This window comes from Aspergillus piperis (assembly GCF_003184755.1).
Source record: "Aspergillus piperis CBS 112811 unplaced genomic scaffold BO85scaffold_23, whole genome shotgun sequence".
NCBI classification, from domain to species: Eukaryota; Fungi; Ascomycota; class Eurotiomycetes; order Eurotiales; family Aspergillaceae; genus Aspergillus; species Aspergillus piperis.
The window spans coordinates 83,725-104,843 of NW_020291613.1; the positions used below are offsets into that span (position 1 = coordinate 83,725).

Below are 21,119 nucleotides of genomic sequence, written 5' to 3' on the forward strand. Positions count from 1 at the left end.
AGTTCTTGGCCCATCAAGCTTGACTTTGTAATATTTCGGCGAACGATCTATGTCAAAGGACAACACTTGTCGCTTCCCTTCTTATATCTTGCAGCTTCACGGTGCCGATCTCTAGGTACATGATATCTGAAAGCTCCTGTAAAAGTTCCCCTCCTTCCCGCTCAACCGGCCTCCTCCTGCTGCAACGATACAGGCAGGGGTAGCCAACTTCTCAAACTCTCTAAAAGCACCAGTACAATTCTCCTCGGCAAAAAGATATGGAGCACAGTTATCTGCCAGCCTGGTCACCCACATATCATAGCTCTCTTTCACAGACACACAATTACCAGGCAGTGTCGTTTGGCCGGTGACAGTCTCGGCAGTAATATTACTGCATGCCGGTGCATCAGGTCCACTTTTTGCAATAGCATAGGCCGTGCTATTGAAAATGCGCCCTAGGTCACTGATGAAGAGCGAAGACTTGAAGTCTTCAAGCTCGCGTGTCTTTTTCATTGCGATCGAGGCGACGATGAGAGCCACTACAGCGCAGAGCGACAGCAGAATGATGAGAATGCTGAGAAGCAGGGTCTTCGTCTTTGACATCCCAGACTTTTGCTTGGATGAGGCGGAGATCTGCTCTACAGAAAAGCGTTCAACCATCGCGCAGGGTTGGGTGGCTGGGCTGAGAACAATTCTCTTGTTTCAAATTCTCAGTCTTTCATACACTTTACTTGGGCAGTGTTGTCATTGCTTACCGTCACCGGGGAATCAAAATAATTTGCGGCGCTTTATTTGATTTTAGTTCACGTTTTCGCGGTCGTTGGGTATTCCAGTACAAAATCAAAGTCTCAGAATATTGATGAAGTGGTTGCTGGTATATCAGTCAATCACCCTCGGACAAGTGGGTCGAACATATATCCTTCTCATGCTAGCTATAGATCGCCTTACGGGACATGATAAAGCTTGATAGAAATTAAATGGCAACCCCACAGAATACCTCACACATGATGACCTGTTAGCTTCTGGCCCAAGGAACAAGGCAACCAATGGTAGAGAGCATGCTGGGATTCTCAACTCAGGCTAATTGTTAGGCTATATTATTTTGAAACCTACCCTATCATAGAAGAAAGACGCTTTGTCAAACTACCTCACCACAAAACGCTCTGGCGCTAATGTAGGGGTCCAAGGGTTCCAGCGATAGGAAGACACCTGCCCAGTAGACATGCACCTTGGCAGCTCCGCGCTCATGCATAGACCAAGTGCTAGGCAAACTCTTCATTTGATTCTGAAGAAGAAGAAAAAAAGCCAGTGATATTTCATACATTGTAGATGAAAAGTTTTCGGCGAACGCATGTCTCTTGGAACTGAATTTAGTGAGTGACCATGTAGCATTGGCGAGGAGATCGCACATGGCGTAGATAAATGCCCGCCTAGGTTACCCTATCATGAACCATAAATGCTTATTGTCTTAGCGGGCTAGTAACTGTGCCCCAGCTGAAAGAAGATACTATGGGTAGAATGATATTACTTGTGGGTCTACCTGCATACTAGGTCAGCAAATTGAATCCACCCGCTTATATGGAGAGACGTCTGAGAACCGGACTCCGTCGGCCATGCTGATGCCCAAGAGATTAGCCAAGGTGGCCCGTCGAGTAGCTGGAAATGAGGGTCAATTAAATCAGCCGATCTGTACATCGTACGACCATTCGGATTTCTTCCCCGGGCAGATGATGTTAAGCAGTACGTCATATAACCATTCAAGGTTGTTTGCTATATTCGTAGAATCAGGTGCAAATGTATCTGCGGCAGGGTAGTCGAAGCTTACTCTCACCTCGATTTTTCTTGGCCAGCAGAGCGAACGGGGGTCTGAGAAAGTATCAGTTCAAAGCTGGGGCAGAGACTCATACTCGTGAATAAGATTAATTGTCTATCCTATATAATTCATCTGCTGGCATATACGCACCGACCGTAATATACAAAAGTGACCAATTCGCCCATTCGGTAAGTTGAGCTGTTCACAGTAACCCCCGCTATATTCCCTCCCGAAAGAAGCATACCAATCACAACAGCAGATCGAGACAGCAACAACATGCAAAGGCCGAAAGAAGGCCTGTGCAACATTCCTCTTCTCCTGACGCTTGGTTACTCTGCTGTATACGTCCTGGGGAGACTTGTTGAGCCGCCATCGGGGCTGGATATTGCATCGACTGTGGTGGTGGGCCTTGTGGTGGATAAGCCGGCCCTTGAGGATATCCATAGGTCGCAGCTGGCTGGGGCACTTGCGGAGGAGGCCCTGCGTAGTAATTTGGCGGAGGGCTAGGCTAGAGGGTGTTAGTCGACTGTTTCACCTCACATAAGCTTTCAAATCTTACCGGAGGCTGGTATCGACATTCATTTTCTGCCATGTTTCCTTGATTCGCGGATATATGACAACCTATACTAGACTCCGAGGGGCTTCCAAGCTCCGGAAAACGTGTATAGCTGCTGATTTGCACTGGAGGGAGAACAATAGTGTGGAGAAAAAAGTAAGGAATCAGTTTATAGGAAACAGGACCCATTCATGTACGCCGTAAACATCGCCGCCGGAAGAATATAACTGCCTGTTTGCACGGAGAAGCCGGAACCCGGTGGATACTCCCGTTCGTCAGGCCTCAATAGCCTACCAATCGCCAACTAGATAACCCTCTTCCGAGGTATACACCATGGTCGAGCTATTATCACCTATACAAAGCCAGATACTGGCATCTATTCGGAGAATGTAATGGTGAAACAGTCCAGCGGATGCATAAAGATGATGATAGTCCGCCACAATCGAGGACCTTACTGGGAATCACGTAGATTGCGCAGCCGACACACCGACAGCGACGTACTATCTATGAATTTCTCTTCAGAGGATATATTTGAAGGCTGGGAGGTACTTCTCAGGAATAATCGGATCAGCCTAATACTATCGTGACAGGAGTGTTTCCTCGTGGCTCGGACATTCACTGGAAGGCTCCCTGGGGTTCATTGCCACGTTGGCCAGCTGCACCGCCTTCTTCAAGACTTTCGGCCGGCTGAATATGGATCTAGGATGCGTTTGAAGGCCGCACCATCAACAGTGTGGTTCCGCAGTTGTTCGGCATGGTATAGACAAGCCTCTGCGGTGTTCGGGATGATGTCAAGTGGCGCAGGCGCCTAAATACTTTGCCGGCCAACTCGGCCCGCCATATCCGATGCCTTATTTAAAGGGAAATATAGATCCACTCGGTATGTCCCGTCTGTCATCTTTTATTCTCAATCACAACATAGACCAGTACTTACTTCAGTACTTACGTTCATTTCATCAAAATATTCCCCGAAGTTATTCCAACTCATAAGGTGTCAAGAATGCCTCCACCTGCCCCTATCGTTCCCGAGGGCTGGAAAGCCGAATTTGATGACCGATATCAGGAATGGTACGCACCTACCGTAATGTTTTCGCTTTTTCCTCTCTCAACTCCTCCCGTACTAATGGCTCTGTTACTGTTTAGGTACTATGTCAATCTTCACACCGGACGCTCGCAATGGGAACGACCAGATCGACCAGCCCAGCCTGATGGCGCGGCTCCCCCTCCCAAGGGTCCCCCGCCCAGTTACGAGGCCACCACGCGTGATCGACAAGATCCAGATCCACGAGCTCGGGATCGTCCAGATGCCTACTACTCCTCCCCGCGGCCTGCGTCGCAGTCCAACTATGCGCCGATACGAGGGGAAGGGCCCTATGGCTACCCACAGCCCCAGTACGGGTACAATGGCTACGGCTATAACCCTGCGTATCCCCCGCAACCTGCCTACCCCTATCAGTATCCCAATGCCTACCAGAACGGCCCAGAGCAAGCCCAACCCCCGCGCAATCAGAAGCAGAATAAAGGCATGGGCAAGATGGGGGCCGCTGCCCTAGGAGTGGGCGGAGGATTGCTGGGAGGATTCCTGCTCGGAGAAGGCATCGAGGCGTTGGAGCATGATTTTGATGGTCCACCACCGCCAGGACCGGACTTTGGCGACTTTGGGGGAGGTTTTGGTCCCTTCTAGTGCTTGATTGTGGTTATTTTGCGACGACGACGACGACGACGACATGATGTCATGTAGGAGAGATGTTTGTGCCAACTCGATACCCAATAGACTTCAATACAGACTCCTTCGGCCACTATATCAATAAATACTGAGCTTAGATCGGTTTAAGATGGGGAAATATGTGCATTCGTAGACTGCGTTCAGGGGTGGAAGATATCATCGGTTGTCGCTTCATATTTCTCTCTCCTCCCTCGGTGGGTTGATAGCGTAATCTAGAACCCCATTAGATAGTCACCGCAGGCAGTGGCAGCCAAGATGCTGTCATACCCAGCAAATATCATCCCATTTGACATGTCGGGAGAGCGGGGCAAAATCCACTTCTCCTCTGGGTATTATTGCCATGGATTGTCCGTGTTTACTAATTAACAGGGGAGGGGAAGGGTATGCTCCCCGCAGTGGGCTAAACCCCGATCCAAGGGACGCCTGGAAGACGGTGCCCGGGTCCACCTGTGAATGGAACTTTAAATAACTTTGAATCTCTCAATATTAATTTCGATAGGAATAGAAAGGTCCCCACACCCCACACGACGCAAAATATCACTGTTCAAGTCCGCTGGATGCCAGCTGGACCGAAAGACCCCACCCGACATGTCTATCATGTTAGGACAAAGGTTGTAAGCACCGATTCTTCATGGTCCTTGGTGACGCATTTTTGAATTGATGGTAGGTTGACCATCCTTATTTCCTGCAGAAGGTCTCAGCGAGTTATCTCATAGTTGAACAAGTTGGACTCCGGTCGGAAAAGACAGCCAGTGAGCGGAGGATTACCACCAACCATCACTGTTTAGTACTTAGTAGACTTAGGGTGGCAAGAATCGGAACACAACTACAACCACTCAGTTTACCTCTTCGACGCCTGGGTATCCCCAGTGGCAGACCAGTCAGTTGTAAGTGATCCTCGTATTGTGATTGCTGGTATTCCCGGACATGACCTGCACCTTGACTGGCATTTACGGGTCTCGGTTTCCGGCCCTCCTTGGCTTGTCTGGCCCCGATCGATACACGATGATCTGACCGACACCCCGGCTTGCTGGTGCTGGTGCATCTTTCGAGGATTAGCAGACCAAGAGACTTACAATTATACATTGATTCCATTTTATGCTCTTCAAGTCTACAAAGTTCTCACCATTTGGGACAACCGATCAGCCTTGACCTCAGTCTCCCTCAACTGGCGGTGTCAACCAAGCAGAGATCTGCTGTGCAACTTTTGAACCAGTTGGCGGGTTTGCCGATCTCTGCGGAAATTCCCCGCGTCTTTCGTAAGCCGCGTGAGTAGCGACGAACTAGTCGAGTTAACTAGTTTACTGGGATTTTTGTTAGTGAATAATTATTTTGTTGGCTATACCTTTCTTTCCCTTCACTGGTTCTTCGGGTGGCACCAAAGGTGGCACCAATTACGCCTTCCTTCTTCAATTTTCTCCTTCCCTTCGTCAGCTACTATCCTCGGACGACTACTTCTTCGACGGTCTTTCCTCAACCCTTCGCGCCATCGCTCCCAATGGCGAACATGGGGGCAATGGAGTCCAACATGTCTAGCGCGCAGGAGAAGGACCCATCCTCCACCACGGCACTCCACGAACCACCACCCAACGATGAGGCTCGCCCCGCGGTCTTTTCTTCCACAGTCCAGGAGATCCTCTTTGTCGCCGTGGCCACCATGGCCATTGCCATGTCCTCGCTCCTGACCGGCAGTGTCACCGTCCTCACCTCGCAAGTGCAGACGGATCTGGACATGACCACCGCTGAACTCACCTGGCTGGCCGGTTCCTCCTCGTGCGCCATCCCTCATTTCCTCCCCTATGTCCCTTCGCCTGTCCGTGTATCTAATGATGAGCAATCTCTAGGCTCGCCTGTGGCTCCTTTCTTCTCTGCTTCGGCCGCCTGGCAGACCTGTTTGGCCGCAAGACCCTCTTTCTCGGCAGCCTCATCTTCTATGCTGTGTTCGCTCTGGGTGCCGGATTTTCCCAGAAGCCCCTGCAACTGGACGTGTTGAACGGCGTGATGGGCCTGATGTCAGCTGCCTCGATCCCGCCGGCGCAGGGGATGCTGGCCAACCTCTACCCGCGCCCGTCCAAGCGCAAGAATCGGGTGTTTGCCTGTTTCAGCGCTGGCAATCCTTTGGGCTTCGTATTTGGGACCATCTTCTCGGGTATTGCGACCCAACTGTTTAACTGGCGAGCGAGCTTCTTCTTGTTGGCGATCATTTACGTCGTGGTGGTGGCGGTCGCGATCTGGGTGGTCCCGACGGACCATGGGGCCAAGGAGCCTCTGTCCCTCCTCGCTCTGAAGAAATTCGACGTTGTCGGGACCATTTTGACGATCGCCGGAATTGGCATGTTTTCGGGCGCCTTGAGGTGCGTTGCCTGAATCTCCTCATCATAACCTCCCTCATCTTTCACGACTGACAGTGAGATCGGTTATAGTCTTGGCTCGGATGCTCCTTCGGGGTGGAAGACACCATACGTGCTCGTACTGCTCATCCTGGGCGCGCTGTTTATAATCGGCTTCGTATTCTGGGAGCGATGGTATGAATACCCCCTGGTGCCCATGTTCATCTGGCGCGACCGGGACTTCTCCTTGGTCATCACGATTCTGCTGCTGGGCTTTCTCGCCTTTCCAATCATGACCTTCTGGATCTCGTTGTTTTTGCAGGAACTCCGGCACTACTCCGCCCTTATGGTGGCCGTACACCTGCTCCCCATGGCGATCGGCGGCATCCTGGTCAACATTGTGGCGGGGCTCATCATGCATCGGGTGTCCAACACGTTGCTCATGACGATCGGGGCCACGGCGTACACGGGAGCCTTTCTGCTCATGGGACTGCAGCACTCGAGCAGCAGCTACTGGGCATTTATCTTCCCCGGGTTGCTGCTGGCGGTGGTGGGGGCGGATTTTCAGTTCTGCGTCGCAAACATGTATGTAATGAGCGCGCTGCCAGACGACCAGCAGAGCATTGCCGGCGGCATCTTGCAGACCGTGACCAAGCTGTGCGTGACGATCGGGATGGGCATCAGCACGGCCATCTTCGATGCCGTCGAGGCGGGCGGGCCCACCAGCCATGGGTACTTTGCCGGGGATGCAATCGCCCCGTACAGTGCCACCTTGCTCTACTGTGCTGGAATATCGGCCATCAGTATTCCCTTGTGTGCCTTTTTACGGATCGGAAGACAGGGACATGGCGGGAATGACAAGGCGCGGGCGGCGGTGGGGAAGCGAAGCAGTTGGTGTGGACGACGCAGGACCAAGCAGGAAGCGATCGAGGATGAACCTATGGGTTCGACAGTATAGGCAAAAGATGGGTGGTACCTCATGTGCCTTGTATACCGTGTAAATCGAAAATTGAGATCAATGGGCCACATGGTTGTTGTAAACATCCTACTAGGATTTCCGATAAGTACCAACTATCCCCGAGGATGTGCTGCAGGAGGGCAGTGACGTCACAGCCGAAGGGGGACTGGTCCTGATGGAGGGTGAAACTATGCGATGAGAAGCAGGAGATAAAGAGGTACCAGATACCAAATGGAGAGAAGTTAGAGTTCTACAGCGACGATTGTCAGTTGGTTGTGTCAGTCCATCCGTCAGGGCAACGCTGGATTCCCCCCGCCCTATACGTCATTGCTTCCCTACTCTTCCTCCCCTCCCAAATGTGCTATCTGTCTGTCCTCGAAATCCCCCTTACGCAATCTCTTGCTTCCTCTTTCGAGTTGTCTTGGCCATTTCATTCCATTTATTCCATCTTAACTTCCCATCTCCCTGACCTGCTGGCTCTCGTTTCGCCATCTCCAACATCTCCGCCATGTCTCTCAGCTCCGCGACCGGCAACCTGGCTGGCCGTCCGCCCAAGTTGACCAACGACCTCAAATCCACCGTCCAGCAAACCCAGGATACCACCACGCAAACCGCCACTCAGTTGTCCGACTCAGTCCTCCCCGGTGAATTTCCTGGCGATTCGGATCACATCCATGATGCGCAGCGCGACGACACCAACAACGGACCCGTGCTGGCGCCTCTCCAGCAGTGGTGTCGCCAGTCCCTCCCCCGTCTACTCGATCGCTTCGAGGCTTATCTCGCCGGACTGCTTTCCTGGATCCTACCAGCACCACGCCAGGCCTGGCTGTACGATGAGGCCGCGCGCCGTCCCGCCAGCACCACCTTTCTCATCTGCCAGGCCATCTGCTGTGGTGTGCCCTTACTCGTCTTTCTCGCGGGGGTCTTTGTCTTCGCTGCGGTCGCCATTCTTCTCTGGGCGATACTGTCAGTTCTCATCCTGGGGCCGGTGCTCCTGGTGGCCAGTATGATGGGCGTGTCGCTGTGGGGTTGGGGTTGGTTGCTGTATGGCCTCGTCAAGTGGATCGATGAGAAATACCTGGGCGGGTTGATCTCTCGGTTCTGGCTGTCGCGTATGCCATCGCCGGAGGGTCAGGATCAGGAATCGGCAGAAGGACAGGATGGAACCCAGGAGAAGAAAGCACAGTAAGGTGATAATGATGCTGAATACTCTTTCATTCCGTTTGATGATTCATGATAATCTTAATGCTCGAATTTGTCAGTTCTTCTTGTATCTATAGTCGGTTACTTCACTATTCAGATTGTATATATATTTTGAAGCAGTAGCTCGTTCGGCATGTCCTTGAAGTGTACATTCGTAGCCGTTGACTGCATCAAATAGTTGGTAGTATATGCGATATGATTGTAGTAAATAAACATTTGAGTCCTTGACTAGTACTAAGTAAGTGAGCAGTACTACTATCGAGGTTTTATAATGGATGTTAGTAATGAGTTGTTCCTGTCTAGCTCAGAATCTCCGAAGCAATTCCGCTGACACACACAATCTCGGCTACTGCGGTCAAATTTATATTCTTTCTTATTTTCTAGCCTGAGGTGACAAGAGTCTGGAATTATGGCTCACCGGCAAGGCCCAGCACGCCCCCTCTTTTGTTTTCTTTTTCTTCTATCCTTTCACACACTAACTTCCACACTACAAAGTAGTTCAGCCCTCTCTTGATATTCACTGGATACTAGCTGTGCACCTTACGTACCGACGCACGGCAAGTGGGTCATCCAACAGGGTCCAACAAGATTTTTTTTTTCCTGCTTCTTTCACGGCCCCCTCGTCTTCTTTACAGCCTCTACGTTGGTTCTTCTTCATCGTAAGTGTTGGAATTAGGTGTTGCAAGCGGTGATGGACATACCGGTGATATGATACCAGCATTTTGGGGAAAGGAGCAATGGGAAAAGAAGTAAGTGGGGATCGTCCTCTCCTCTCCTCCATCTTGGCTCGGGGATCGACCATGGTTGGTTAGTCATTGGCCAGTAATCAACCATTCTTCTCCTTCTCCTCCCCGCGGAGATTGATTGAATGGCCTGAGCAGAGAAGAATGCTTAACTCCATCTACTCGGCCAACCAGAGCATCGGACATTATCGGAACTGGGTCTGCTCTACTATCTTTTTTATCTGATGATAATCGGTTTCGCGGCCGGTGCCGGGGCCTGTTGTAGGGCTCCCGCCAAAGCTTCCCCTCAACTTAAATTTCTGCCCTGTCCCTACCCTCCAGGAACACCGATTTGATCCCTCCGCAAAGTCAATCTGCAAGAATACCCTCGATGCGCGAAAGCACGTCCGACAAGAGGGCGGCAGAAACGGTGGTGGCCGACCAGGAGGTGGAAAATGGTTCGCCGGCAGCCTACCGTCCCACGCGGTGGCAGAGCAATTTGACCATCCTGAGCTGCGTGAGTCAAAGCCGCTGAACTTTCATTTTCCTCTCTTTTTCGGAGAACGCGTCGCTAACCAGTTTCTCTGACAGTATATCGCCAATTTCAGCGATGGCTTTCAAAACCAATTGGCCAACCCCACTAATGTCATCTTCAAGAAGCTGCTGGGCAAATCCGGCTACCCATCGGAGATGCAGACCCGCATCAGCAATTCCCTACTCATCGGTGCTATCCTGGGAGTGGTTGTGCTGGGATACGTCTCCGACATGGCCTCCCGACGCACCGGTCTCCTCTTCACCTCGGGCCTGGTCACCATCTCCACGCTGATGGCCACCCTGGCCCTGCAGGTGCACCCTTCCCACAACATGCTTTGGTACTTTGTTATTGTCCGGGGCATCTGTGGATTTGGAGTGGGTGGGGAATACCCTCCCAGTGCTGCGGCCGGTCTGGAAGAATCTGACGATGTATGTTTTCCATCCCTTTCTCCCCCTACCAGCGCACTAGGAAGTAGATCGTGATGAAGAACTTCAAGATTGTGCAGCTAAACACAATGTTTGTATGCAGTTCAAGCGCCGCTACCGAGGCCCCGTCTTCGTCTCCTTCACCACGCTGATGGCCACCACCGCCTCTCCCATTTTGATGATCATCTACCTGATCTGCCTCAAGGCCACCGACAACAACCTGCCCGTCACCTTTCATGCCATCTACAGCATTGCCACCATCTTGCCCGCCATCATCATGGTCTTGCGATCTTTCATGACCGACTCGACCTTGTACCACCATTCCAACTTCAAGCGCCAGCGGAAGCCCGCCCGATTCTACTGGGTACTGGTGCGCCGCTACTGGAAGCGCCTCTTCACCACCTCGCTGGCCTTCTTCCTCTACGACTTTATCAACTTCCCCAACAGCATCATGTCGAGCACCATCATCTCCTCGCTCGTCAAGGATGGCAACATCCAGACCACCGCCATCTGGCAAGTCATCCTGGCTGCGCTGCCCGTCCCCGGCGTCATTGTCGGCGCCTGGCTGACCAATTCGATCGGACGCCGGTACACCGGAATGGCCGGATTCGCGGGCTACGTGGTCCTGGGCTTCATCATCGGTGGCACCTACGCTAAGCTCTCTCAGCATATTGCGGCCTTTGTGGTGCTCTACGGACTGCTGCAAGCTTTTGGACACATGGGGCCGGGCGCTACGATCGGCCTCATCTCCACCGAATCCTTCCCCACCGCCATGCGCGGCATGGGATACAGTGTGGCTACGGCTTTCGGTCGCACGGGAGCGGCGGTGGGCACGCAGTGCTTTACCCCCTTGCAGGATGCCGCGGGAGATAGCGCCACATTTTACCTTCTCGGTGGCGTGGCGATTCTGGGCATGATTGTGTACTGGTTTCTGCCAGAAAGCGGGAAGTTGGATCTGGAGAAGGAGGATCGCGAGCTGGAAGAGTATCTGGCTGGGCATGGGTTCGTGATGGAGAAGAAATACTAATCTATACTTGCTAGTATATGTCTGTATAGACAGCATTTATATCTGAAATGTGAAATGACAACGATCATGACAGCGCTATGGACTTCACCTATCCTAGCTTGGATGGATTAACCTCCTATGTTCCTTTAGAAAGTGATTCCATGCCAATCTTTCTCCCAGCCAGACCCAGGTGGATAGCTGTGTTCTCAGAGTCCGCTCGTCCAGGAAGATCTGCTGGGCGCCTCCTTTCCATGCCCATATCCATCGTAGCCACTACATGCTCAGCCCATTTTCGGTAGGGTGAAAGGTATCATCGGAGGTCAACTGACGGCGCTTGTTGATGGTCCTTCGGATTTGCAGGCTAGGTAGGGCATGTAACACCCCAGCCCAGTTGATTGTCAGCAGTAGAAGATGGCCGCGCAACATGACTGAGGGAATTGGCTAGGATTAAGCTGGTCCCTGTGCGATCTCACCAGCTCTTTTCCTCCTCCTTCAACTTTGCGCTACCGGTACAACGCATTGTGAGAGGGATTTGTGACGTAGTGCCGGTAACACGTTTCGCATGCGACACAATGAGATTCTGTCATTTATGATTCGATATAACCTCGGAGGTGCCTGATCGCCACTGTGCAGCTAAGGAGCAATCAGATATTCAGCTAAGCTACAAGCCGAAGATGGGATTGGGTGCCACTATTCAGCGACTGCGTGCAGTACCATATTTTATCTAACCACGTGCCGCATTTCTTCGATTGAGTTCCGGCGATAATTCACCGGTCGGACCGTCGGTTACTTTCTTCACGAATGAGCAGAGTGTGAAGTATTGGTCATGGTGAGATGTGACCAAGGAGACTGCCGACACTTATTGGTCACTGCCATCTCAGTCACTCCGAGCCTTTCCGAAAATGGTGCGTGCAATCGAGAGAACATTATGACAAAACAAGTTCATTCCAGAAGACCCAATAAATGTTCTGCTGAGAGTGGGGAGTTCTCTGAAGAACCCGATGGATGCAATTCACGCCATTCCAGCCCGCAGCCGCCATGATGGTGACATGCGACCGGGACGATCGAAATAGTTTAGTAGCGAACAGGATAGGTCAAGACGGGTTGACACACGACCCACGCGGGGAGACGATAATCCAGACAGAATACATTGTAGATAAACTAGATAAACTAACGCGATAGCTATACGATCCAGCCAGCAATCAAAGCAATGAAAAGGTTCTCCCTCGCCATTTTGGGGCTTATCACGCCATATCCACTTCCGCCTCGCCTGCCAATCAAACCTTCGATATCCTCAAACCATCCTTACCAGATTCTTCTCTCTTGTCTCTCTCACTCTCTCTTGACCCTTTGTTTACCTGATAAATTAAATACTTCTTCTTCTGCTGCAGGGCTCGTCGATCCTTGCATTCCGATCGAGTCAACTTCCCACTAGAATCTGCTAGCTGGTTTCCAGCAGTTCTCACCCTGCAACCATGACGGCTCCTCCGATGTATCGCCAGGAGAAGCTGGAACAGGCGCCCACTGATGTGGCCGAGCTGACATCCGATGAGTCCACTTCCACCGAGATCTGGAACGCGTTGGTGACCGAAGGTAAGCTGCAACTCAATTCGACATCTTTGGGAAGGCCGAAACTAACTCGCTGGGATGGCGGGATATAGACCATCAACATGAGATTCAACTCCGAACCATGTCCTGGCAAAAGGCCGCCTGGTTGCTTGCCGGAGACCAAGTTTGTCTGGCTATCATGGCTCAATCCTGGTCACTCTCGTAAGTCAACAGAGATTTTCATCTATTGGCCCGCGAACTGACCATCATCATTGGGTCCCCTCAGCGTACTGGGATGGGTACCCGGCATCATTACCATGGTTGTGTCCGGCGCTCTCTTCTGGGTCACTTCCCTCACCATGCACAAGTACATCATGAAGCACCCGCAAATCAAGAACATTTGTAGGAACTCTGCGCTCTCTCTCTTCATCTCTCTCCTGTCCCCCTGTGATGGATTATTAAGGCTGACTCGAGTTTGTCTTCCCCCGGAACAGGTGACTTTGGCTACTATGTCTTCGGCAAAAGCCAAACGGCATACATCTTTTCCGGCTTCATGCTGCTGGCTAACAACATCCTGCTGATTGGTTTCCATATCCTGACTGGAGCCAAGGTGCTGGATACTTTGTCTGATCACTCTCTGTGTACCGTGACCTTCTCCGCGATCGTGATGGTCATGGGCATCGTCCTGTCCGCTCCGCGAACCCTGCGTCATGTTTCCTTCATGTCCATGTTCTCGGGTAAGTTATAATCCACTCCACTGCAATGTCTGCGCCCTGTATTTCGCTAACAATGTCAGCGGCCTGCATGGCCATTGCCATCCTGTTGTTCCTTATTTTCGCGGGCATTGAGAAGGCACCCCTGGATTATCCGACCGATGGACCTGTGCGCACGTACGCATTCCCCTTGCCTGGCACCAGCTGGGTGGATTGCATGAATGCCGTCTTGAACATCACTTTCCTCTGGGTGCCCCAGATTCTCTTCCCCACCTTCATCGCCGAGATGGAGCATCCGGAGGACTTCCCCAAGTCACTGGCGGTCCTGGCTACCATTTCCACCATCCTCTTCATCGTGCCGCCCGCCATCGGCTTTCGCTATCTGGGCCAATACGCCACTGCACCCGCCTTTGGCAGTCTGGGCCTCGCCGTGTACAGGAAGGCCTCGTTTGGTTTTGTCATCGTGCCCACGCTGATCATCGGCGCCATCTACGCCAACGTCACCGCCAAATTTATCTATTCCCATCTGTTGGGCACCTCCAGACACGCGCACAGCAACACTGTCGTGGGCTGGGGCGTCTGGGCCTTGGTCATGATTGGCATCTGGGTGGTGGGATTCATCTTCTCCGAGGTCGTCCCCAGCATGGGCGACTTTCTCTCGTTGCTGGGTGCCGCCTTTGACTCCTTTTTCGGCTTCATCTTCTTCGCGGTGGCCTACTGGCATCTCTACCGGGGGAAGCTTTTTGTGGGACTCGGGCGCACAGCGATGACCCTGCTGCATGCGTTCGTCATGGCTTGTGGCTTGTTTCTTCTAGGACCGGGATTGTATGCGGCGGTAGAGGCCATCATCACGGATTACTCGGGATCGGTTTCCCCGGCGTTCAGTTGTGCCAGTTTGGGGATCTGATGGGCGCTGTGATTCTTCTTTCTTACTCCTTGTATTGATCGCTCGATGCGTTAGCATGCTGCGCTAAGGTTGTTATGATCATGACTCTCTCACGATTATCGAGATTAATAGATATTGCTTCCCCAATATTAGCCTGAGGGGCTGTTCCTTCCGTCAGCGCAACGGAGCCGGGCGTCTAACACGATATAGAAGATATTATATTAAATCGGGGAGGTGTATTGAAACAAATGATGCAAACCGATACCCGATCAAATTACTCTCCCGCAGATAGCTTAAACGTCTGGTGAATGCTGACCTGGTTTCCATGATACCAGGCTTCTCCCTCCGGGTTCAGTATCTCCTGGCTGCTATTGGCATCACTCCGTGGGCTCCCAGCCATCGGTGAGGAAACCGTGGTGACGGTCAGATGATCCATCTGACCGGGAACAAGGTCAGGACGCCAATATCGGGGATCGCGCATGCTCTTCTTCGAGGCCTCTCCCGTCCAGCTGGATAGTGCGTAGGGGCCATCGCTGGCCTGTTTCCCCGGAACCCGACGACCTTGGGTGCTGGTGTTCTCGAGGAACCAGCGGCATAGAGCGCGTAAAGTGACGAGGCTGCCAGCCGTAATGCCAAGTCCGGTCTCAATGATGGACCAAATAGCGATTTGGTATGTGGAATCTGTGTCGCGTCAGAAAATATGCATTATGCCAGGCGGCGTGGAGCGGTCACTTACAGAGGAAATCGGTGTCGCCATAGTGATGAAGAAAGGGAAGCCGAATGATGACAGCAACACTCGCACTGGAATTGGGTTAGGAGATCACGACTAGAGCATCTCAACGAACAGACACATACATGGCTCCGAGGCTGAGAATCACACCCAGTGCGACCTTGGTGCGACCGTTCATCTGCAGTCGCCAGATCAAAAACACGGGCAAAATGCCCAAAGTGAGGTCGCAGAAGATGGTGATGGCGCTGTACAAGTAGGCAATAGCCAGCAGAGTCCCGATCGACAGGCAGGTTCCCGAATGAGTGGGCTCTAGACGCAACCAGAAGTACGAGACAGGGTGGCAGTCGAAGAGCAAGACCAACCAGAACATCAAGCCGATGGCTGTGACAGCTCCGATGATGGTCCACAGAATGATGCGATGCGCTTGGCGTACAGTCAATCGCAGCAAAGCGAGCGCGATGGACACTTTGGCGACAGCAGAGGCCCAGAGATATAACATTTGACCCAGCCACCACCACTACAGTTCTCCATCTTAGCATTAGAGGTTACATACAGACAAGTGAAGGGGACGGATGCCTCTTACCAGCATGGCTTTCTCTATTGTCTTAACACTGGTAAAGTCCAGCATCTTGTGACCCACTCCGGTTTTTGCCCCAATCATGCAGCAGACGTTAAGGAAGATGAAGAGCACCTGCCGGAAAGTTAGTTATCTTTCGGTTCCTCCAGCATCATACATAACACCTGTCAAGGCGACCGTACCAAAGCAACAATCATCAGCGCGTCATCCCATCCGAATGCCCGCACCAAGTGCACACGGACAAACGTGCGCAAAGCCACTGCAATTGTGCCTATCCCCATCATCACCGCCGCAACGACGAAGATGGCGAGGCTGCGGCCCACCAAGGGCAGCGACTCACTCATCCTGAACCACACGAGATGTTTGGTGGATGCAACTCTGGGACGGAAAAGGAGTCAAAGTGTTGCGGTGCACTCTGGGAATGTCGCGACTTTTCATTGCGGTGGGCATTTGGCTCGTGGGCCCGACTGGATAGAAGCTGGAAAAAGCTGCTGTTTCAGCCACGCGGGTCCGGCTGTTGATGTGCACAAGGAAAGCCATGATGGTTGAAGAGTCGTAGCGAACCTGTGGAGCTGTTTGCGCCTAGGGGCACCGTTCCTGACTCTCGGTCACGCCTCAGCTGCACGGGTTAGGAAGGCCATGACTCTGGGCAGGCCCACCAAACTTGTATGCGAGATTGGCCCTGACTCGGTGTTTTGAGGCTGGAACCAATGCGATGGGAGGATGGTAATGCCAATGCGGGCGAGATCGATGCTAGCGGCCCTCGCTACCAAACACTCGCCGCCAACCCCAAGCCCGGCACTCCGGTTCATCCGGAGGAACAGGAAAATTTAGTGTATATTCTATCATCAGGAGTTGATGGAAGGAAGATCTTGATTACTATAATAAACACCACGTGGAGGCCTCGTCTCTTCGGTCTCCCGTCCAACAGTTCGTCAGAGCGTGCACAGGGAGAGAGCACAGATCCCGATGAAGCTATTGACAACCGGCGCCCTTTTTGGATACAGAAATAGAAAGGGAGACCCACAGTATGACGGCGATTAATATATCAACAGTGATTACTCTATTGTCATGCGGAAACCCCTACTGATCGAGCACCATCTCGCGCCAAATATTTATCGATAATCTCCGTCCCCATTCTTCGCGTCGACGATCCCTTCTTCCATCCCTTCTGTCTCCCTCCCAGTCATCCAAACAGGGTGGCTCACTCCACGTGGCTCACCGAAGCCGCGCTGCTGTCCTTTGACGCATCTAGACCTGCTTGGGCATTCTTCTGTCGCTCGTACTCTGCCTCCTCGCGCTGCCGGTATCGCCAGGGACGCTGCGTGGACACTGCGTCTGGATCCCGCGTAACCACCAACGGTGGGTTCGAGCGATAATAGTCGTCCAGATCTTCCAGGGTCCGATTCGCTACACCGAGTCAGTGAAGGGTGATTGAGATGGAGATATGATCGACTCACCAGTCTCGGGGTAGAAGAAGTAGAAGATGGGCAGAGAGGCCGCGTTGGTGACTGTCCAGACGATCCAGAACCGCCAGCCAATCTGCTGGATGCCAATTGGTGTGATTTCAACAATGGCAAAATTGGTGATCCTATCGCATGCTCAGCCGCTGTAAATAATCCGCACCAACTGCAAGCTGCACCTACCAGTTTGTCGCTGTCGACACGGCTGCACCCTTCGTCCGCATGGGCAGCGAGTTAATCTCGGTCGGATACAGCCAGGGCACCCCCAACATTCCAATGCCGAACGCGATATAATAGAGGAAGAAAAACGCGACCGAAGCAGTCGCGTATCGTGTGTCTATCTCGGCAAAGCGGAGCAGAATAGTGATCACCAAGAAGCAGACGAACTGCCCGAAGGTGGATAACAACATGAGACCACGTCGGCCAAACCGCTCAACCATCGTGACAGCCACGCTGGCAAACACGAAATACACCGTCGCATTGCATGCACTGAGCAGTCGCGACATGCTGTTGGAAAGTCCGACCGAGTTGATAAGCACCAGAGGCAGATAGTACGACATGATGTTGATCCCTAGGTGCAGTTAGGTCAACAACTCGAAGACATTGTATCATACCAACTATCATACCCTGAAACTGCTGCAGCGCCTGTGAGCCGGCCCCCAGCAGCAACCGTCGCAAGGTTTTGGTGTCGTTGGTAGACCGGCCAGTCAACAGATCCCGCCAGGGTACGGCATTTTCTCGCTCATACCGAATACTATAGACGATCTCGCGATGCTGCGTTGCCACATAGGGATCATCTTTCGGCTTATCCTCGATGCTCGAAATGACGTGTAAAGCTTCGTCTGTGCGACCGTGGCATAGCAACCATCTGGTTGAGTCAGTGGACTAACATGAAAGGGTCTCTGTGGTGCGCACATACCGGGGGGACTCGGGCAGCCAGGGAACCGTGGCAGCGAGGACGAAGATGAAGAAAAACTGAAGGGCAATCGGAAGTCTCCAGGCCAGAGCTCCGCCGTGGAAGGAAAGCCCGTAGTTGATCCAGTTGACGAGCATGAAGCCTCCAACATTCAAGGCCATCTCCAGGATGACCAGTCGGCCTCGCCAGGAGACCTGAGCAGTCTCGGTCTGCCAAATGGGTGCTGTGGAGGTGTTGATGCCGTTTCCAATTCTGCAGCTGTCAGCGAACGCCATACCACATGTATGTTATCTCTGACCCTAGGATGATTCGGCCAACAAACATCTGAGCGAGATGATACGAGCTCGCCTGCAGAATGGTGCCCACTGCCATAATGGCTATTCCGATCAAGATCGACTTTTTCCGACCGAGTTGTTCCGAGATGGCAAAGGCGCAGAGGGCCCCGAGAAAGCAGCCGACGTCGTAGATGGCTGTGACGGTCGACAGAGTGGAAGTCTTCGACGGTCCGACCAAATCGTGGACCTCGAGAAAGTTCTGGGTAACAACCACGCCACCTGCCACGCATCAGATTATGAGATCTGGGAAGTCATTGCCGGGAAGACGTACTAAAGACCCCTTGGTCATACCCGAACAGGGTCATATCCGTAGCACAAGCAACCTAGACAGTCAGTACTGGGCACTAGCTCTTTGCATACGCTGATCTTGTACCGTAATCCAAAATGTGAGCCATCCTCCGACAAGCCCAAAGTAGGGCTTCCTTGCAATTGAGTCAGTCATTGTGCGCTCAGTATAGATATGTGGGCCAGACTGAATCAGGGTGGGGGGGGGGGGGGGGCGCATGCTCTTATAAGAGGCAGACGCCTTACCCCAAGTCAACAGCGCGGGGGTGGGGTACCATCGTGGGGGTTGATGCTTCATTCAACAAGGCTGCATTTGGTGCATGCACTTGCCCTAGGGCTTGGAAATAGATGACGAGGGTGGCAACTCGATGGTTACGTTACATCCGACTAGCTGTTGGGGAGAGCAGTCAGAGGCTTCTTAGTCCGGCCGGAGATGGAGTCATGATACTGGTTGATATTCATACACATCCTCCTGTTAATAGCCGAGGATGTCGAGGTAAAGCTTTATCCCCCACGCTGGTCGATCTCCGTGGAAAGGAAGATCGGGCAAAAAGGGAGTGGGAATGGATGCAGATGAAAATCCGGGGGGCATGAGAGAAATGCGGGGAAGATAAGATCTCGGAGAAAATGCGTCGATCTTTTTTCCTATTCAGCCTGTCAGCTTGCTTCTCCCCATCCGTCCAGTCTTCTAAGTTTAGAAGATCCTGATGGCTTTGTCGCATTGGTCGGCGGATTCCTTTCGGCAACGCTGAATCGTTGCTATCCCGTGCATTCGTCAACGGGCGCTGCCAGATCTCCTCTACGACATCAGATGCTATTAACGCCGGATCCATTACCTCTTTTTGCACTCCCTGTAGGAGACTCTGATACACCGGAGAGACTCATATACGTGATTATTGCGCCCGATCTTCATAGCTATAACCCTATATCGCCGAGAATGAACTCAGGAGCCCTGGCTGGATGGCTAAGAATGTGGAGGAACCTTGTTCGCGAGCCTTCAATGATTTTTGATGAACGTGGACATGACTCAAGCTCGACGATTGCTCCGAGTCACTTGTGGGCTGCTCCATGTTAGGTCGCTAGTATGTTATTGCCTTTGCTCTGCCATGGTGCAGTTTTATACCCACCTTTACTGCTCTCTCTTAGCCCCTCTTTTTTTCTCATATTCTGAATACTACTCCCTGTTTCTATGAGGTAGTGTAGCGCAACGCTTATCTTCGAGGACGCTGCTGGTGACCCGAGCGGAACCAATCGCTCTATCGCTTCATCGAAGCCAGTACCGCTATGAATGGCACAAATGCTAGGGATTTTACAGGGGTACTTAATTCACTGCGCATTCTGACCTGCACATTATGGAAAGCGACAACTCATCAAGACGGTTCACAATGTGGCAGCCATTACATCGGCTGCTGTAGTGGCACATCGGCCAACACATCTCGGCCCAGACGGCATCCTTTTCCTTCAGGTGCGAGCATTCCAAGTATCGGGGATTCCGAAGATACCGAGAATAAGGACCTAACGCGATGCGGGACACCGAGGGGCTCTCACCCATCTCTGTCAGCCTGATACTGCAAGGCACTGCGATACACCATTTCAAGTACCTGCAGAGTGCAACTCCTACCCCTCAGTCTACACCAGAAGAATACCAATACAGCCTTTTTGATTCAAAATTACTACATCTTTTGAGAGAAGGCTGTCCAGCGCCTCATCTGAGGTGCTCAAGTAGTTCCCGGCTTCCTTGAAATAGCACATCATGTTCTTGTTCACACACACACACACACACACAGATATATATTCCAAGTCTCTATATATTTTTCTTTCCCACCTTTTCGTTCTAGAGTGGAGGAAAAGAAAATAAAAGAAAATGAGAAAGAATGATACCTGATGAAATAGTACAAGAATAACAAAGAAGTGGCTACGGTGATTATGATGGCGACAAGGGAAAAAAAAAAAAAAAAAAGAAAAAAAAGAAAAGAAAAGAAAAGAAAGAAAAGGGAAAAAAAGAAAAGAAAAGAAAAGAAAGAAAAGGGAAAAAAAAAAAAGGGCAACAAGGTTAGACCCTCACCATAGTACTGGGGATGTTATGAAGACTGACGCAATGTGCTCTCTAGTTCAGCCTAAAGACTAGATTCACGAATCATATCGTATCGTATAATCAGGGGGACATGTCTCGGTAGCAGCATCCATAACAGTCAGGCGAAATTATTGAGTCCTTCGGAATTAATGACTGCTCGAATCTTCAAATCCGAGGAAGAGAGGAGTGGCTTGGCAAAGAAGCTGATTAATTTTCTCCCTTCCTTGAAAATTCTCCACCTCCCCAGGCTTATCGGGAAACGATCAGCTCGTGTTTTAATATACGTGCGTGCAAGCGTGCAATTTCCCTGCATCTCATTCGGCGCGGATCGGGTGGAGT

The 21,119-nt window shown here is 51.8% G+C and overlaps 9 protein-coding genes across 9 annotated transcripts; 5 read left to right on the forward strand and 4 right to left on the reverse strand.

Moving 5' to 3' along the window:
* Positions 1-18: 18 nt before the first annotated feature.
* On the reverse strand, positions 19-831 carry BO85DRAFT_453002 (uncharacterized protein). Its single transcript, XM_025660967.1, has 2 exons — positions 735-831; positions 19-675 (listed from the first exon to the last, which is right to left on the reverse strand). The coding sequence occupies exon 2, from the start codon at positions 580-582 to the stop codon at positions 112-114; it is 471 nt and encodes a 156-aa protein (XP_025511386.1). The 5' UTR covers positions 583-675; positions 735-831; the 3' UTR covers positions 19-111.
* An 826-nt stretch (positions 832-1,657) lies between these two features.
* Positions 1,658-2,374, reverse strand: BO85DRAFT_442172 (uncharacterized protein; the record flags this gene model as incomplete). The annotated part of the gene is made up of 4 exons (XM_025658828.1): positions 1,658-1,779; positions 1,811-1,845; positions 1,947-2,300; positions 2,352-2,374. 4 exons carry the CDS (start codon positions 2,372-2,374, stop codon positions 1,658-1,660), a joined length of 534 nt encoding a protein of 177 aa, XP_025511387.1.
* Positions 2,375-3,261: 887 nt separating this feature from the next.
* BO85DRAFT_523484 (WW domain-containing protein) lies at positions 3,262-4,163 on the forward strand. Its single transcript, XM_025665355.1, has 2 exons — positions 3,262-3,416; positions 3,492-4,163. The coding sequence occupies exons 1-2, from the start codon at positions 3,349-3,351 to the stop codon at positions 4,030-4,032; spliced, it is 609 nt and encodes a 202-aa protein (XP_025511388.1). The 5' UTR covers positions 3,262-3,348; the 3' UTR covers positions 4,033-4,163.
* A 1,439-nt stretch (positions 4,164-5,602) lies between these two features.
* Positions 5,603-7,362, forward strand: BO85DRAFT_491984 (aminotriazole resistance protein; the record flags this gene model as incomplete). Its single annotated transcript, XM_025663750.1, has 3 exons — positions 5,603-5,847; positions 5,919-6,428; positions 6,498-7,362. 3 exons carry the CDS (start codon positions 5,603-5,605, stop codon positions 7,360-7,362), a joined length of 1,620 nt encoding a protein of 539 aa, XP_025511389.1.
* Positions 7,363-7,616: 254 nt separating this feature from the next.
* On the forward strand, positions 7,617-8,920 carry BO85DRAFT_153300 (seipin co-factor family protein). The gene has a single exon (XM_025654160.1). The coding sequence runs from the start codon at positions 7,871-7,873 to the stop codon at positions 8,549-8,551; it is 681 nt and encodes a 226-aa protein (XP_025511390.1). The 5' UTR covers positions 7,617-7,870; the 3' UTR covers positions 8,552-8,920.
* A 758-nt stretch (positions 8,921-9,678) lies between these two features.
* BO85DRAFT_462872 (metabolite transport protein) lies at positions 9,679-11,274 on the forward strand (the record flags this gene model as incomplete). The annotated part of the gene is made up of 3 exons (XM_025661875.1): positions 9,679-9,804; positions 9,879-10,250; positions 10,351-11,274. 3 exons carry the CDS (start codon positions 9,679-9,681, stop codon positions 11,272-11,274), a joined length of 1,422 nt encoding a protein of 473 aa, XP_025511391.1.
* A 1,454-nt stretch (positions 11,275-12,728) lies between these two features.
* Positions 12,729-14,421, forward strand: BO85DRAFT_491987 (amino acid transporter; the record flags this gene model as incomplete). Its single annotated transcript, XM_025663751.1, has 5 exons — positions 12,729-12,846; positions 12,915-13,023; positions 13,088-13,203; positions 13,296-13,538; positions 13,598-14,421. The coding sequence occupies 5 exons, from the start codon at positions 12,729-12,731 to the stop codon at positions 14,419-14,421; spliced, it is 1,410 nt and encodes a 469-aa protein (XP_025511392.1).
* A 253-nt stretch (positions 14,422-14,674) lies between these two features.
* On the reverse strand, positions 14,675-16,051 carry BO85DRAFT_429161 (pectinesterase precursor; the record flags this gene model as incomplete). Its single annotated transcript, XM_025658237.1, has 5 exons — positions 14,675-15,081; positions 15,137-15,201; positions 15,256-15,647; positions 15,714-15,821; positions 15,890-16,051. 5 exons carry the CDS (start codon positions 16,049-16,051, stop codon positions 14,675-14,677), a joined length of 1,134 nt encoding a protein of 377 aa, XP_025511393.1.
* Positions 16,052-16,566: 515 nt separating this feature from the next.
* On the reverse strand, positions 16,567-18,873 carry BO85DRAFT_453008 (sugar porter family MFS transporter). Its single transcript, XM_025660968.1, has 8 exons — positions 18,795-18,873; positions 18,693-18,744; positions 18,385-18,640; positions 18,090-18,338; positions 17,797-18,038; positions 17,354-17,741; positions 17,168-17,298; positions 16,567-17,117 (listed from the first exon to the last, which is right to left on the reverse strand). Exons 1-8 carry the CDS (start codon positions 18,861-18,863, stop codon positions 16,912-16,914), a joined length of 1,593 nt encoding a protein of 530 aa, XP_025511394.1. The 5' UTR covers positions 18,864-18,873; the 3' UTR covers positions 16,567-16,911.
* Positions 18,874-21,119: the final 2,246 nt, after the last annotated feature.